At 41.2% G+C, this 17,316-nt stretch overlaps 2 protein-coding genes and 2 non-coding genes across 5 annotated transcripts; all 4 read left to right on the top strand.

Moving 5' to 3' along the window:
• Positions 1–1,702: 1,702 nt before the first annotated feature.
• Positions 1,703–9,767, top strand: slc25a39 (solute carrier family 25 member 39). Of its 2 annotated transcripts, XM_026164094.1 has the most exons (12): positions 1,703–1,959; positions 3,631–3,736; positions 3,851–3,910; positions 4,041–4,091; positions 4,568–4,677; positions 4,774–4,841; positions 5,275–5,399; positions 5,496–5,669; positions 7,388–7,497; positions 8,217–8,298; positions 8,381–8,461; positions 8,542–9,767. In XM_026164094.1, exons 2-12 carry the CDS (start codon positions 3,640–3,642, stop codon positions 8,658–8,660), a joined length of 1,077 nt encoding a protein of 358 aa, XP_026019879.1. In that variant the 5' UTR covers positions 1,703–1,959; positions 3,631–3,639; the 3' UTR covers positions 8,661–9,767. The 2 variants fall into 2 exon arrangements, with proteins under 2 accessions (XP_026019879.1, XP_026019880.1); XM_026164095.1 differs by lacking the exon at positions 4,041–4,091.
• Positions 9,768–12,361: 2,594 nt separating this feature from the next.
• rpl3 (ribosomal protein L3) lies at positions 12,362–16,361 on the top strand. Its single transcript, XM_026164093.1, has 9 exons — positions 12,362–12,503; positions 13,020–13,212; positions 13,973–14,141; positions 14,497–14,632; positions 14,837–15,023; positions 15,110–15,372; positions 15,452–15,547; positions 15,682–15,801; positions 16,226–16,361. Exons 1-9 carry the CDS (start codon positions 12,501–12,503, stop codon positions 16,268–16,270), a joined length of 1,212 nt encoding a protein of 403 aa, XP_026019878.1. The 5' UTR covers positions 12,362–12,500; the 3' UTR covers positions 16,271–16,361.
• On the top strand, positions 14,674–14,765 carry LOC113021586 (small nucleolar RNA U83B). The gene has a single exon (XR_003272319.1). It is a non-coding gene; the product is annotated as a small nucleolar RNA U83B (small nucleolar RNA).
• Positions 16,022–16,154, top strand: LOC113021584 (small nucleolar RNA SNORA54). Its single transcript, XR_003272317.1, has one exon. It is a non-coding gene; the product is annotated as a small nucleolar RNA SNORA54 (small nucleolar RNA).
• Positions 16,362–17,316: the final 955 nt, after the last annotated feature.

Here is a 17,316-nt window from a genome sequence, read left to right as displayed (position 1 = left end):
CAGTCTTGAACACACCCCGAAAGGGGAGGGAGAGGAGGTGCCTTAATGTTGCTGTACACCTTTTAACGCCAGCTCTGTCTCTTCAATGAATCAGTTTTTAATATTCATAAAACAACGTAGTACAGGCATAGTTGAGAATTTCAAAGAAGCATATTTATTTACAGCCATTAAAAATGCAATAAGAGCCTGTGACTAATAAGAAAATACGGATTGCTAACGATATCACGCTGTTTGTGTGGTACAGTGTTTGGCTGCCAAAAAGTTTCCGGTATTTGCCCGAAAATGATCGGCCATATTCAGACGGTTGTGCAAGAGTTTTTTGTCTATAATCTGTCAAAAATAATAATAACAATAATACTATTTGCAATTTCGGTTTTTGCAAAAGTGACTCTTAATCTATCTATCTATCTATCTATCTATCTATCTATCTATCTATCTATCTATCTATCTATCTATCTATCTATCTATCTATCTATCTATCTATCTATCTATCTATCTATCTATCTATCTATCTATCTATCTAGAGACATTTGGCCCACAACATAACTTATAACATAACACTTCTATCTAGAGACATTTGGCCCACAACATAACTTATAACATAACACTTCTATCTAGAGACATTTGGCCCACAACATAACTTATAACATAACACTTCTATCAAGAGACATTTGGCCCACAACATAACTTATAACATAACACTTCTATCAAGAGACATTTGGCCCACAACATAACTTATAACATAACACTTCTATCTAGAGACATTTGGCCCACAACATAACTTATAACATAACACTTCTATCTAGAGACATTTGGCCCACAACATAACTTATAACATAACACTTCTATCAAGAGACATTTGGCCCACAACATAACTTATAACATAACACTTCTATCAAGAGACATTTGGCCCACAACATAACTTATAACATAACACTTCTATCAAGAGACATTTGGCCCACAACATAACTTATAACATAACACTTCTATCAAGAGACATTTGGCCCACAACATAACTTATAACATAACACTTCTATCAAGAGACATTTGGCCCACAACATAACTTATAACATAACACTTCTATCTAGAGACATTTGGCCCACAACATAACTTATAACATAACACTTCTATCAAGAGACATTTGGCCCACAACATAACTTATAACATAACACTTCTATCTAGAGACATTTGGCCCACAACATAACTTATAACATAACACTTCTATCTAGAGACATTTGGCCCACAACATAACTTATAACATAACACTTCTATCAAGAGACATTTGGCCCACAACATAACTTATAACATAACACTTCTATCAAGATATTGTAACTGAAGAAAAAGTAGCGGGTTAATTGGAATGGAGACAGAATAAAGCAAAGTCATGCTAAATAGATCATGTCTTTATTTTGTAACCCTTTCATAAATCATGTTGACTACAGTTTATTTATCAATGTAAACGTCTGGGAGGATTTAAACGCGGCACTTTAATTACAGTGTAATGAATGGATGTCCCTTTTTTTTCTTGTGTAAAGTGTGATGCTTCGTTGTTCAGGATACGGATACGCCTGACTAACGGAAAAACTGTTTTTCATGTGTCAGCGAAGTGCAATGGGTCCTCCAGGTGGCGCCAAAGCAACGGTAGCGACGGGGGGGGGCGGGGCGGGGCGGGGCCAAGCGAGTCCATTCCTGATCAGTCCGGATCTACAAATCATGCGCACAGGCCTCCTGCGGTTATGATACGCCCATGACTGCGCGTTCATGATTATGAAGTCGACGTGCATAGCTTGTAACCTGCACTCTGAGGCGAGCTAAGCTGCCTCCAACAAGATGTTTACGGGTTATCCACGGTGGAGCACCCGAATAATCAGACGAAGCACGGCAGAATGGTGTAGCTCTTAACTGATATGGGTGAAGACACCTGTGTGTTTCCCGGCAACGCTCATAGCTAAAGCAGAGGTGAGAAACGTCGCTTGTAAACAGCTAGCTAGCTAGCGACTCAGATAATGTGCAGTGAAACGCAGGTGGCTGACAGCACATTTCAGAAAGGTTTGCTTCAGTGAATGTGATCACTGCATTCACAGCTGCCTTGAAAGGCAGCTATTTCTCCTCTTATCTATCTGGACTTCACATGTTTTAATTCTATTACAACCAAAGTCAGCTAACTTAAGTGGGGGAAAGAACACAATGTCCTAGCACGCGATGTCTTCGTGCATCCGCTGTGTTATGCAGCAGTTTTTTTGTTTTGTTTTGTTTGCAGAGAAGCATGTAATCTGCAGTTTCTCATGTTCTGTCAGCACATGTGAAATGTTTATCTGGCGTCAGACGTGACAATTATCCATGCAGCATTGTGTAAGAGAGATTAAAAAGGGAGAAGGAGCTGTTGAGCTGCATGTGTGTTGTGGGCACTTGGTGGAAGGAGACTTGGCCAGACAAAGAAGCTTATTGGGAAGACCAAGGCTGAGGGCTATTCTTGTCACTCTAAACTATAATAAAGTTAGCCAAGGAAGCAGAGGTCAACTACACAGTAAGGAAGTTTTCACAATGCAGTGCATGTTTTCTTTAACTTTATTTTGTTTAAACAAAGTTGTCTGGGTTTTTTTTCTGCAACATGCTCCATCATTTAGGAGTGGGCAAGAAGACAAGGCATGCGTGTTATAGATAAGTTATCATAATGCTTTAACAACTCCACCTACTGTAGACTCACCCTTCCTACTCACATAGTTGTTCTTTTTGCACTTAAATTTGTGTCAAATAGAAATGATGAACTGTGTCTTAACAATGAACTGAAATACTGTCAATAACAGTGCTTTTCCTCCTCCAGATGTTCCACTTCCTTTAAGTTGTTTCTTTTTATCATCATATAAATAAGCCCAAAAAAAGAAACCTGGCTTCCAGTTTTGTCTGGTTTATATTTCTTAATTTCCTTAAATTCAAGCTTCTCAGAGTGAATTCTGAGCATTATATGACAGTTTAACTCTTCGTAATGCATGGAGACGAATACAAAGTCTGTGAAACTTGAAAAGACTTTTAAAAAGGGTTTTAGTGACAGTAATTTGAAGGCTCTCAGGAGCAGGAGTCACACACTAGGAATTGTGATCTAACCGGATACTGATCCAGCTGCAAACTCAGTGTTTGGTTACTGATCCTTTGAGTCACTGACACTCCTTCCTCACAGTTTTACATAACAGGGAGATAGTGTTGTGTAAAATGGTAAGGCAGCTCTGTCAAGTTTAGTTAATATACACCTCGTGTTATCTCAGTTTACATTCTCACACATGTGTAATTATACTTTTAAATTTCACATTTAGATTTGCTTTTTTAGCTTTTTGACCCAAGTTTTTATTGTCTGAAAACTTTTAGTTGTAGTTTATTTTTCAAGATGGGTATTACAACATAATTACACTATTCTTGACTCCAGAACTGCAAGGATTAGACAGGTTATTGAATAATAACTATTAAATTAATCTCAAACTGCTGCTGATAATTGATCAATTAGTTTAAGTGCAAGACCATGTTTGAACCACTACAAATTTTTTAAGGGTGGAGAGCATTTTTTAAAGCTATGGTTTTAAATATTAATGTGATTGAAACCTTGGTGTGACATGCTGTTTCTCTTGGTCTTGACAGGTTGGCAGGATGGGCGAGCGAGGCGTCAGTGGCCCCGTGGCTGCGATCTCTCCAGTGCAGCAGATGCTGGCCTCTGGCACTGGAGCCCTCATCACATCTCTGTTTGGTGAGAAAGAAACAAAGGCTGGAGTTGTTCTCTGTGTCTTAGCATTGGCACTCAGTTAATTGTTTATCAGCTCTTGTGTGGTTGTGATAACTAAATTCATTCTTGTGTTTGCAGTCACGCCACTAGACGTTGTGAAGATCAGGCTGCAGGCTCAGCAGACACCGTTCCACCAAGGTAGGACCTCTTGTTCTTTTGTGGTTTACTGAGTTTGCTTTTAACATGTTTTACTGTGATGCTTTGCTCTTAACATTAACCCCACTAAACCTGTCCTCCTGTGTTTGTGCTCTGTCCTTCGCTTTCATAGCTTCAGCGTCTTTTTCTGCTCCGTGGGATGGTGTCTCACGTCATTCCAAGTGTAAGTATTTGCCCCGCCGTTGCTAACACTTGATCAGATGTAGATTAGCATACCTGGTTTTCTGCTTTAAAAACAAATGTCTTCTGGTAGTGAAAACAGAAAGTTCCCCTTGTAAATACATTCATGTGAATTCTGCCTCTTTTTTTTTTTTTTTTTTTTTTTTTTTTTAGACTTTATTTGAAAGGTTTCTCGGTAATCGGCACTAAATAAACCGGCAGAGGCAAGGACAGGACTGTGTTATCTACAGAGCAGCTGTGCGGTCATTGCTTTTGCCTGTATTATTAATGACATTTCTCTCCTGTGTGAAGGCTTGTGTGACTCAGTTTAGGAAACACTTGTAGTTTCACATTGCTATTGTGAGATGTGCTAATTTTGTTTTTTAATCATAGTTGTTTTTTGTTTGTTTGTCTTTTTAATAGCTAATAATCTGAGTGTGGTTTTCTCTTCCTCTGACCACCTCATGTGCCTCCTCACAGGGAAGTGTTTCCTGTATTGTAATGGGCTGATGGATCACATCTATGTTTGTCAGAATAGAACCAGTTGCACCAGCTGGTACAAAAAGCCAACTCAGTTCAGCGGGACTCTTGTGAGTAGTCATGCATTAGTGGCTTTGTTTTTCCTACAATTGGTTTACAATTAACATCATATAAGCTCTCTTTTTTGTTTTTTGTTTGTGCGACAGGATGCATTTGTGAAAATCACTCGCCATGAAGGTCTTCGGTCTCTGTGGAGCGGGCTACCACCAACTTTGTGAGTAACATCTAGTAAAGTTTCAGTACTCGTAGAATAGACACAGAACTGAAGTGTAAGAAGACCTAAATTCAGAATTAAATTTCTTAAACTTTAAGTAAGTACAGTTTTATTTTGAAAGAGTGTAGTATTTGGAGCATTGCACTCAATGTGCATAGCTTCAACTGAATTAAATATCACTGAGTTTTAGAGAAAAGGAAACCGGGAGTGTCTTGGAGAAAAGAGAAGAAATTAAAAAAACAAAAAATAAATAGCAGAACTTGGTTTAATAAAGTACTTCCTTGCGCTAAAGCTGCATTTTAGTACCTGACACGTCAGTCTCATTCTAGTAAAAAAATTTGCATATTATTATAATTTTATGAGAACTTTCCATTGATATGTTGCAAAGTGTGCAGTTCCTCTGTTCGAAACCTTTGTTTGTTTATGTTAACAGGGTGATGGCAGTACCTGCCACTGTCATTTACTTCACCTGCTACGACCAGTTGCGGGACTTCCTGACATTCGGTGTGGGTCTTCAGGGCAGTCATGTCCCTCTTGTTGCTGGGGGTCTTGCCAGATGTAAGTGCATGGAATAAAACAAAAGCTCCCCACACAGAAATCACAGCAAAGTACTGACAGTGCTCTTTAAGTGAAACCTTTGTGTCTGTTTTGCAGTGGGAGCCGTGACGGTGATTAGCCCACTGGAACTGGTCAGGACCAAGATGCAGTCCCGTCAGCTGTCCTACAGCGAGCTGCGGACATGTATCCGCTCTGCTGTGGCCCAGAATGGACTTCTGTCCCTGTGGAGGGGCTGGGGACCCACCGTTCTCAGAGATGTACCCTTTTCAGGTGTGACACATCATGTTGATTACACTTAACATGCTAGTGCGTAGGGATGGGTATTGATAAGATTTTCACGATTCCGATTCCATTTTCGATTCTGTTTAACGATTCGATTCTTTATCGATTCTTTTTAAAAAAGGAGAACACTAAGGTCGATTAGCTCAGAAGTTTGTTTTATATCTTCTCTTTGAACAAGATAGAAATTTAGGAGTAACATGGCCTTACAAACCCAACAGTGAGATCAATGGGGTGTCACAGGGTCCCCAGGAAAAAAAATTGTAAATGTAAAATAAATATTCTTCTCTAGCAATAACAAAGTATAACATAAATTATTCAGTAGCAATTACACAAGAATATCCAGTAATGTCCCTGCCTACAATTAAACACATTCACTTAATGAAAATCGAGGGCATCTGCTGTGGCAAATGTGTTCAAGCCTTTTACCACAAACTTAGTCACTGCTCGGTGACATTCGTCTATCCTGGCCTGAAAGGAGACGCTACCGGTAGACTGCAGCGAGAACTGCCAGCATCTGAGCCAGACTCTGTCTGTCTCATCATGGTCACCTAAATGCACAGTAATGGCAGGTTTTGTAATAAGGCAGATTGCGCTAACATAATATGCACTGTTAGTTGATTATTTACCTGCCGCATTAACGGGAGAGAACGTGCAAACATTACCGCTACTGCTGGGTTGAGATTCACGAGTCCGGAGCGGAATTAAAAACACGACATTCATCTAAGGTTATCGTGTGTTTTGTGAGCAAATGCTTTTGCATATTCGTAGTGTTTCCTCCCTTAAATGAAATATCTACTTTGCAAGTATTGCAAGTTGCCCTGTTGTCATCTGTTCTCGTAAAATATAACCAAACTTTTGAGCGTTTGAGCTGCTTAGGTGCCGTGTTTCCTGCCAGGTAAATGACGCTCCGCAACGTGGTAACGTAATTCGGGGCGACTGGAATCGATAAGGGAATCGTTTGCAAAAATGGCAAACAATTCCAAGGAATTGAAACAGTGGGAACCGGTTCTCAACAAGAACTGGTTTTCGATACCCATCCCTACCAGTGCGCCACAGAAACTTGTCTAACCACTCCTGCAGCATTGTTATTCCACCACTCCCTTCCGTCTGTTCTAAACAGACGTCTTTTTGTTAAAATAGGACTCTTTCCTTGTTGTCATCGATGAAACTCTTCCAGAAGCCTCATAACCATAAGCTTATGAAGCTCACTGCCATAAATCATAAATTAGCTCCACGGATTTGACAAGGAGAACATTTATCCTAGACCTTCGATTTAGTCTCCCATAATAACCTCTAACCCTTTTCGCCTTGAAAATCTTATAGAGGCCCCCTGGTAACAAAATAGGTGTAGCATTGTGCTTAATTTTTACTGCACCGCATTTGAGCTGCAGAATAGATTTTCTCTTTACCAGTATTTATTGACTGTAAGGCTTCTATTTCCACTTCATTTAACTATTTTGATAAGGAGGAAGTAAAAACATCAATTTATGCTGCTCTTTGTCCTGGTAATTGGGACACGGAGAGCAATTGGCTTCCATAAATTCTCTAGCGTGCTGCTGATGAGGAGCTCGTACTGGTCAAAGTTAAGTGTTGGTTAATTTCAGAGAATTTCTAAATGTAGAAATCCACAGAAGAGCAGCTGAAAAGACAGTAGTTTGACTCTAATGTGGACCAAAGTAACAAATTACCAATCTCTGTGTTTGCAGCTTTGTACTGGTTTAACTATGAAATGGTGAAGGCCCGGCTTTGTGAACAGTCTGAAGTTCCTCAGGCCAACTTCTCTATCAGCTTTACTGCAGGAGCTGTTTCTGGAGCAGTGAGTACTCTGCACACCTGCCCTTTGTTACAGTTGTTAAGCATGTTAAATGTTAGGATATCTGACACCTGTACTGATATCGCTGAAGCAGAGTTAGTTTCTGCTTGAACCCAAATGATAATAAACTTTAAAAAATGTGCCGCTATGGAAAACAGTGCTTTCTTTTGCTCACCTACTGCGATTACCATGCTCATAAATTTATGTGAATGACTTTATAACACTAAAGCACCTGATACCAAAGTCTGAGAGACTGCATTGGATAACTTGGGGGAATCAGGCCAGTGTCGGTCACACATTCACACTGTGATGTTACTCGAGCAATAATTACCCAACTGGTGATATAAATAGTTTCCTTTCAAGTGCAGCTAACATCTACTGCAATTCATGAAAAAGAACTTTTAATCATAGTGGAAATCCACGTAACATGCACCAATGTCTGCAATACTGCACTGTTTGTTTTCTTTATGGACTGATCTTTGTGCAGAAACATTAAGAGTCTGAAACTCTACAGATCCATTGTTTAAGGGAATAAAAGTCTAACTTTGCTGCCTGTAAAACATTCATGCAGATGTGTATCTAACTCCTTTTGTGATGGCTCTTACTGCCCAGTAAACCAATCATTGCTGAGTAAATGTTTCCTGTGTTGCCCTGAACTAAACTGGCACTTAGTCATATTGCATATAGCACAGTTTATGACTCTTTCCGTCTGCTGTGTTTAGATCGCTGCAATCCTGACGCTGCCCTTCGATGTTGTGAAGACTCGCAGACAGATCGAGCTGGGAGAGATGGACACTTTGGGAGGTCTGCGCATGACATGCGTTCATGATGTAGGCACTTACGTTGTGTGAAATTTACATACTGATGTTCTTCTTATGCCCTCTAGTTTCTGTGAAGAGAACGTCATCCACCTGGCACATCATGAAGGAAATACGGGCCGAGTTGGGCTACAGGGGCCTTTTTGCAGGTACACATTTATCCGATTGTATGCCAACTGAAACTTATAATGTGTGCTTTGCATAAAAATAACATGTTTATTTTCCCCAGGTTTCATGCCCAGGGTGATCAAAGTGGCCCCAGCCTGCGCTGTTATGATAAGCAGCTATGAGTTTGGAAAGGCCTTCTTCCAAAAGATGAACCTTGATCGAGAGCAGCTGGCATTGTGAAGGCGGTCACTGTGCCGCTGGTTGTTTGTCACAGCAAAACATGCAGAGAATAATTCAGGACAAGTCTGAAGAGTCAGCCCATTTGTGGAGATTTCTTTTTTTTGCAGATCCACGCACCTCACCACTTACCCCGCATCCCTGGACACAATAAGGAGCCTGAATCCCAGGCAGAGATTTTCTGGGACCACAAACTTTGTGTGCTTAATGGAGTAAATTTTAAAAGATAGAAACTTTGTTTAGTGGTTATGTAAAGGAACATGTACCAAATCATTGTAGTCTTATTGTGCTCTCATTTTTCCAATGAAACGGAGGAAATGAGGAGTAAATCTCAGTGAAGACCCTGAACCTGCTCACCTGCTATCCAGGACAGTGGGGGAGGGAAACCACCTTAAAGACTGCATCCTTATCGGGTGAAAGGAAAATGTTTCTTTTCCTGCACTTTGGATTGTGCGACAGACTGCATGGTGTGTGCAGGCCTGAAGACTTCCTGTCAATGTAAAGCATGACAATTTTGACATTTATCTGCTGTGTAGATGAGTAAACGATATGGTTCGTATGCTGGATAGATTCGGAGCACTCTTACGTTTGCAAAACAAGTGCTGTGAAATGAAATCATAAAAAGCAACTTAAGCTTCTTTTTAAAAAATGTTTGTAAATGAGGAAAGCCATACTGTGGGTTTTCAAGGATAACCTTACATTAGTTTGGCTAAATTGAAGCAGGCCTTATTGGAATAAATAATACGATTATTCCAATTACGTGACATAATCTTCTGTGAAAACCACTGCAGCAAACTTCTCAAAAGTCACAGATGTCACCAAAAAATGTTGGGAGGCTTGTTACAAAAAGCAATAACAAAAAGGAGAAAATCTCTGCTCATAAAAGTTTTGGACTTCTTATCTGCAATGAACAAAAACACTGGGTCATGAAACAAAATATTTCTGCCTTAAATTGCAAGCTAAATGTGATTGTGTGTCCTTTGTGTTTTCTTTTTTGTATGTGTGAAATCTGAAGGTGGCTTCATCTTTATGCAATGAGTGACTTATTTCCTATGATGTGGTATTGTAAATGACCACTATTTAATAAAATTTCACTTATGCGTTAAGTTATGTTGGCTCACTATTTATTAGATTACCCAATGGGCACACACATTGATTTGGGATAAAAGTAATTTTCCTTTTAAATCACCAAACAGAAAGTTTGAAATCTTTGGCTGATTGTCTGGATGCTCTCGTCCTGTCCCTAGCATCTGTTACACCAGTCCTCTGCATGTCCTCATATTTCCATGAACCTCCAAGGTTTTGCTCTTTTCCTGGCAGCTCCATTTTCAGGATCCTTTGTCCAGTATCTACTATCCCTCCTCTGTAAATGTCCAAAGCACCTCAAACCATTTGACCTGAGCTCTCCCTCTGATGTACTCATTTCTAATCTCCATTCTGGTCACTGCTGATGAAAATCATAAAGTCTTCTGCTCTGCTGCCTGACATTTTATTAGTGCCACCATCTCCAAACCATCACAGCAGCTCTCACAACCATCTAGTAAACCTTCGCTTACACTTTTGTTTGACCGCTCCACCCACTCCAGCAATGGTACACTTCACCTCCATTCCTCAGGCACCTCCGTCTGTCTTCTTTCTCTCATTTTCTTCATTCATCAGCTCCTCCAAAATACTCTTTCCATCTTTTCAAGACACTCCTCACTTTTTAGTGCATTTCCATCTCCTTAGCCTATCCTGCCGTGCAGCTTTTCCGTTTCTTCTTAGCCAGTCAGTAGAAGTCCTTTTAATCTTCCTTAGTTAAGATAAACTTTAAAGATGAACTTTATTAATCCCTCGGGTGGGTTCCTCTGGGAAATTCGATTTCCAAAAAGCACAGCACCAACAGAAGTTACAGAGTTACTGAATATTATATATATATATATATATATATATACACACACACACACACACACACATACACACACATATATAAATACAGAGACAAATATAAATAAAATATACGAAGGGGATAAATAGAATAAATAGGAATAAAAATAAAAATAAAAATACAAGTGAATTGCACATTTCAAGTATTGAGGTCTATTGCACCATTGACTATTTACAAAAAGTATTGCACAAGGTATTGTACAGTGAGGTGAAGAGGCACTACAGCTTCCACCCTCACATCCAACTCGCTATAAGCCTTTTCCTCTGCCACCTCTCTCTATTTGTATGCAACTAGCCTCCCAGTACTCCTGTTTACTTTCTGCATTTTACTATCCGACTTAGAATATTTTCTTGTACTTCCTCATTAAACCACAAATTTTACCTCACCACATTAGCAGCAAACATAAGGACAAATGCTTATTTCTACTTGTATAAATATTAATAAGTCCCCAACACACAGACAAAACATATTAAGGATTGTACATTAACATAAAGCTGTTGTACACACACACACATATGAAGAGAGAGAGAGTATGCATAGTATGCAAACGGCTACCAAACAGCCATCATAATTCGTCATACAATGAGAACAGGACAAATCAACAATTGACAATGACTAATTAATATTAAAATCTGTAACATAATGTATTGTTTGGAGTTTAGTCTGTTACTGTTACTATTTTTTTTACCATTTCTTCTTGGAGCAACTGTAACCCACATAATTTCCTTAGGGATTAATAAAGTATTCTGATTCTGATTGTTTCAGGATGTCCTGCCATTATCCAATGACACATCTGCTTACCTGTATCTTTTGCTCGTTTCTCCTCCTCTGCTTTTCTCTTTTTTCTAAACTGAGGACCTGATGGCTTTGAACTTTTCTTGTCCATCTTCCATTGGTTTTAATTTTGCACTCCAGTATGAACACCCATCCCCCAACCCAAGGATCACCACAACATGATCTAACACACCTACACCTTAGTTCACAGATTCACTTTGTCTAGGGTGCATTTCTGAGATTTCACACAACCCAGGATTCAAATCATGAATACATAATGGTCTTGGATTTACAACATTATAAATGAAATTTGGAAGCAGCCGGCCTTTTCGACGGGTTGTGTGTGAGACTTTAAATCATCAAACTGTAAATTTTAAATTGTTATTGATCCCTTTATCTCGAGTCCTAAAGTGTATATTTATTTTCTTACTCTTCTTATATATATTGTTTGTTTACTTGCACTGCTGTAACTGGAGCCTTGTCGTCTCTCTATATACTGGACTCTAGCGGAGATGACAATAAAGTTTACTTTGACTTCAGCAGCAAGGAGGTGCACCGAGGGCTCTCGCGCTCACTTTTCGTGTATAGAATTTCGAAAAAAACATCGGTGCAAATTATAAGTCTGTATTATAATGTCTGGTATTTTCGTGTTTGTTGGTTTGTTTTTATTTTGTTTTATTTTGCGAGTTGGTTATTAGATGCTGCTCCAGCCGGTCAGAGAATCCCCCGCCGCCCCGCCCTCTCCTCTCTGCGCCGCAAGCAGCAGGCGCACCTCGCAAACGAAGGGCGCCCTTACTCCCAGCAAATGGGCGATAGAAAACCGATCGGTGCCTATGACATTCGGGGTCATAGGCACCGATCGGTTGCCGCCCCGGGCAACCGCCCGTGTCGCCCGTATCTAAAACCGCTACTGATGAATAGTATAACATAAAAGATTGTTCATACTGTGTATGAGCGTAACGCAAAATTTGTGAAAGCAAACAGCGGCATCTAGTGGTTTATTTATTTTACTACAGATACTCGTTACCAACCAGGGGTGGAGCTTCTTGGAAGATTTTCACGCTGACTCTCGCGATATTTGCTCTGGTATATACAGGCAGTTTGCCCGTCACCGGGCCTCTTTCAATCGGATCGGAGACGAAATGGTGAGTAATCCTCTTTTGCTGCTTGTACTCTGAGCACCAATCCATTTTCTATCTCATGCATCCCACCTATTTGACATGTATAAGAAATGCAGTTTGATTTCAGTGTATATTTTATGACAGTCTTGTGTAGATTTCACTGCTATTTTCATCCCAAATATAAGATTTCGGTATGCGTGTTGAGCGACTCTGGGGCCAAAATGGCTGCTTTAATTAGGCCGTACTTATTTTGCCTATTACCGCCTCAGTCTCCAGTAACTTATTTTATTAAAGTTGTGGATAAAATGGATTGTCTTAAAGCTAGGGTTCCTATTGTGTGGATTCGGTTTTGACAGCCGCACGCTGCGAAGTGCTAAAGGCGGTTAGCTAAGCTAGCACGTCGAATCTAGCGTGGTAAATGAGAGTCCACGCTGGTTTCGGTGGAAAATTCACCTCACAGGTGCTAGGAACCGTGTGTATAACGGACACTTCTTGGATACACAAGATTAAATTTTTTTTCTTCTTCGTCACTCTTGGCAGTCCCACCGTAAGTTTTCGGCTCCGCGACACGGATCCCTGGGCTTTCTGCCCCGCAAGAGGAGTCGTCGTCACCGCGGTAAGGTCAAGAGCTTCCCCAAGGATGACCCCAGCAAACCCGTTCACCTGACTGCCTTCCTGGGCTACAAGGCCGGCATGACTCACATCGTCCGGGAGGTGGACAGACCTGGCTCAAGTAAGTGCAATTAGACTGCAAATGTAATACAGCAAACCCTCGAATTTAAAAAGAGAAGTCATAGTTGGTGATTGGACCTTTTTCACAGTAGCAACTTTAGCTTCTGTCTGCAAGAGAAGCAAGTGTAATAAATGCATGACGATGCATCTTAACTTGATCATTGTTGCGGATGGTGGTAAAGTTAATGAAAGCTACCAATCGCCTCCTTTTTCAGCATTAGTGTTAAAGTTTGGAATTAAAAAGAAAAACGCAGTTTTAAATTATTTCCTGAAAGTTTGACAGCCAGAGAAAAAATAAGTGACTGCCATTAATGGCAGATTAAGCACTATTTGGCAGGTTCTGTTGAAATATCACTGTAATAATACTTATAACAAAGAAAATGTAATTAATGATACTAATTGTGTAGATGGTCATTTATATCTATGGGAAGTGAGTATTTAATACCTTCCTAGGGGATCTTACAATATACAGATACTTTAAAACTAAAAACCTGAATAAGTTTAATCGGCTGTCATTCTCATTTTAATTTAATTTTTTTTTGTAAAACAAGCCTCGTCTGCAGTGAAAAAGGTCTAGGGTTAGTTATGGTGTTCTGCCTGTGATGATTCCCTCGACGGGCGGACAGAATGGGTCTATAGCCCCTTGCTGAATGTCGAGCACTGAGCGCAGTTTCTACCATGAGTAAACAAATCTAATGAGTTGAAGAAGTTACTGATTATATCAACTATTAGTCAAAATTAATCAACGCTTTCTCTTACAGAGGTGAACAAGAAGGAAGTGGTTGAGGCAGTGACCATTGTGGAGACTCCTCCCATGATCGTGGTTGGTGTTGTGGGTTACGTCAACACACCTCGTGGTCTGCGCTCCTTCAAGACAGTCTTCGCTGAGCACATGAGTGATGAGTGCAAGCGTCGCTTCTACAAGAACTGGTGAGTCTTGGGGACAAAATGAAGCTCATCCCGTTGCAATGAAAGTGCTTGAAGCAGATGTTAGTTGCTGGTGGAAATGTTAGGAACTGCATTTTCACTGAGCGAGTCTAACATCACGGTGGCCCTCTGTGGCAGCTCCGCTCAGGTGCCCCGTGCCCTGATGAGCTCCGGGCTCCTCTGGCCAGTGGAAAGTGCTTCTTAGAAACTGTGCCATGAGCCAAAACCCTCACTAGCTGATACAGCCCTTCTGTCCACACGGAGGCAGGGCAAGCAGCTATGCACTGCGTTCTTCCGCTGCCCCTCATGGGGGTTATGAAGGACCTGTGCCAACCTATGTGTTGCTTCATGCTCTCAGGTACAAGTCCAAGAAGAAGGCTTTCACTAAATACTGCAAGAAATGGCAGGATGAGGAGGGCAAGAAGCAGCTGGAGAAAGACTTTGCAGCCATGAAAAAATACTGCCAGGTCATCCGTGTCATTTGCCACACACAGGTTGGTTTGTTCCCTTGATTTTCTGTTGATTTTTCTTGAATGTCTGTCAGTGAAGAGACCACGGAACTCGCGTCAGGCATGGCGCCCGAAACTTATGAGGATATCTTCCATGCTGCCTTCCTTCTGAGACTACATAGCTAGAATTATCGGTGTGCTTTTGAGCACTGCATATTTTCTGTCCTAACCAGGCTTTGTTCTTTGCAGATGCGTATGCTGCCCCTGAGGCAGAAGAAAGCTCATCTCATGGAGGTGCAGGTGAACGGAGGCACCATCTCTGATAAGGTGGACTGGGCCCGTGAGAAGCTGGAGCAGGCTGTGGTTGTCAACAAAGTTTTCACCCAGGACGAGATGATCGACATCATTGGTGTCACTAAGGGTCACGGATACAAGGGTAAGATACTTGAGCCTCTTTCACAGCATCAGCTGCTGGTTGAACCTGAATTTATCATGACGCTGACCGAATGTCTCAACTCTTAGGTGTCACCAGCCGTTGGCACACAAAGAAGCTGCCTCGCAAAACCCATCGTGGTCTACGTAAGGTGGCCTGTATCGGTGCCTGGCATCCTGCCCGTGTGGCCTTCTCTGTGGCCCGTGCTGGTCAGAAGGGTTACCACCACCGCACAGAGATCAACAAGAAGATCTACAAGATTGGTCAGGGCTACCACCAGAAGGACGGAAAGGTGGTGAAGAACAACGCCTCCACAGAGTACGATCTGTCCAACAAGAGCATCAACCCCATGGTAGGATCTTAGACACATCTGTACTTTGTGTCAGCACTCCAGCCTGGAAGCTGTGATTGACCTTGTGTTTTAATTACAGGGTGGATTTGTCCATTACGGAGAAGTGAGGAATGACTTTGTCATGTTGAAGGGCTGTGTTGTGGGGACCAAGAAGAGGGTGCTGACTCTGCGCAAGGTGAGACTAAAGTGAAGCAATTAGTTGTGGTAATTGACCAGTTTCATACTAGGAGGATTTTTCTTTTCTTAGACAAAGTTGGTTAAGCAAGCTCTGGGATATAAAGACTTGATTCTTGTTCTCTCTCCCTCCAGTCTCTGCTGGTGCAGACAAGCCGTCGTGCCCAGGAGAAGATCGACCTCAAGTTTATCGACACCACCTCCAAGTTCGGTCATGGTCGCTTCCAGACCGTGGAGGAAAAGAAAGTTTTCATGGTAAGACTTTGTTCTATAATGGCTAGTTTCAGACTGGTTAAGCAGACGATAGGCCCAGGATAAGACGTGTGCGGATGATTTTGATCTGAGCCATGCAAAGCTACTCTAGAATTAATGAATAAAGTGGTGAAGCTGGAAATGAGTCTAATAAGTTCCCCTTTAAAGATTGACCACCTGAAAGTAAAAGCTTTGTAATACGGCAGTTAGTTTTTGAGTTGTCCTGCACTGTTCGTAACCTGGTTCAGTCTTCAGTATGAACTCTGGGTTCCATTCCAGTGCCACAGTGAGCTCCAGTGAGGCAGGGGAGCAGTGCCTCTCTGTGCTGGCTCCCTGTTCACTCTCTGGGAACACGTCTGCTTCGAGCCAACAGGAAGACCATTAAGTTTTGTCACATGATTGATGGTTCTGTTTCTCTCTTCCACAGGGACCCCTCAAGAAAGACCGCATTGCCAAGGAAGAGACTGCTTAAAGTCCCGGACTACAATGTCTCTGCTACTTTGACTGTCACAATCTTCACTGTTCTGCAGAGTTGTTCAATAAAAACAAAAGATGGAATAACAGCCTTGTCTTTTTTTTTAAATTAACATTAAGCTACAAAAAGAGCTTGCATTACAAGTAAGAACTTCAGCTATTATGTTGCTACGTTGATATCAACAGGTGCTGAAATTCTATTTCGAGGCCTGAAATTTGCACTTTTATCAGCTGCCATGTTTGCAGCCAGACCTGGCCATTTTGGACATGAAGGAAAAGCTGACAGGGTTCAGCTAACAGGTGTTATATCAAAAGCTTAAGGTAAACTAAACGGGCTGCATCTCGCAGCAAGTCTCCTCAAATAATTTAAATTCAAATGATGGTTGAGATGTGCAGTTAAGTGAATGAAGTTGACCTTGCACATTTACTAACTGGTCACTTCGAGTATACTTGTACTGAGTTGTTCTTGCATTTTCTATCAGAAGTGCTTTAAAATAATTGGAACAAAGAAATGAGATGGTCCTGATAGGATATCACTGCAGATCCAGGACACAAATCTCATGTTGCACTACATCCCATTGGATTGAGATGTGGTGACTGGAGGCCATAACAGTGCAGTGAACTCATTTTCAGGTCCAAGAAATCATTTTGGAAACTACTGGAACATGATGTACACTGTAATCTAAAAGCAGGCTGTGATGCTCCGTTGCTACTAAGGGCTGAAAATGCACCCCCCAACATTCCTCCAGCAGCAGCACCCTGAACTGCTTATACAAGGTGTATGAGATGTCTTCTTTGAGCGCTGACATTAACAAAGTATATTCACCCAGATATGTTCTGGTTTTCAGACCATTCTCTGTAAACCCTGGAGATGGTTGTGCAAGAAAATCCCAGAAGATTTGCAGTTTCTAAATCAGAGCAGGCAGTCTGGCAACAACTGTGCCACATTCAAAGACATTTAAATCACCTTTCTTCCCCACACTTGATTTGAACTTGAGCAGGTGATCTTGACCATGTGTTCACGTCTAAATGCACCAAGTTACT

Source organism: Astatotilapia calliptera, chromosome 4, assembly GCF_900246225.1.
Source record: "Astatotilapia calliptera chromosome 4, fAstCal1.2, whole genome shotgun sequence".
Taxonomy (NCBI): domain Eukaryota; kingdom Metazoa; phylum Chordata; class Actinopteri; order Cichliformes; family Cichlidae; genus Astatotilapia; species Astatotilapia calliptera.
Note: the sequence above shows the minus strand (reverse complement) of the source record. Positions and strands in the feature narration are given on the sequence as shown.

Bases quoted from the DNA above. Each gene is read 5' to 3' on its own strand.
- slc25a39 (XM_026164094.1), top strand. From the start codon at position 3,640: ATGGGCGAGCGAGGCGTCAGTGGCCCCGTGGCTGCGATCTCTCCAGTG. The intron at 4,842-5,274 runs GTGAGTAACATC...TTATGTTAACAG, and splicing joins AGCGGGCTACCACCAACTTT to GGTGATGGCAGTACCTGCCA. The intron at 5,670-7,387 runs GTGTGACACATC...CTGTGTTTGCAG, and splicing joins CAGAGATGTACCCTTTTCAG to CTTTGTACTGGTTTAACTAT.
- rpl3 (XM_026164093.1), top strand. The intron at 14,142-14,496 runs GTGAGTCTTGGG...TCATGCTCTCAG, and splicing joins CGTCGCTTCTACAAGAACTG to GTACAAGTCCAAGAAGAAGG. The intron at 15,548-15,681 runs GTGAGACTAAAG...CTCTCCCTCCAG, and splicing joins GGGTGCTGACTCTGCGCAAG to TCTCTGCTGGTGCAGACAAG.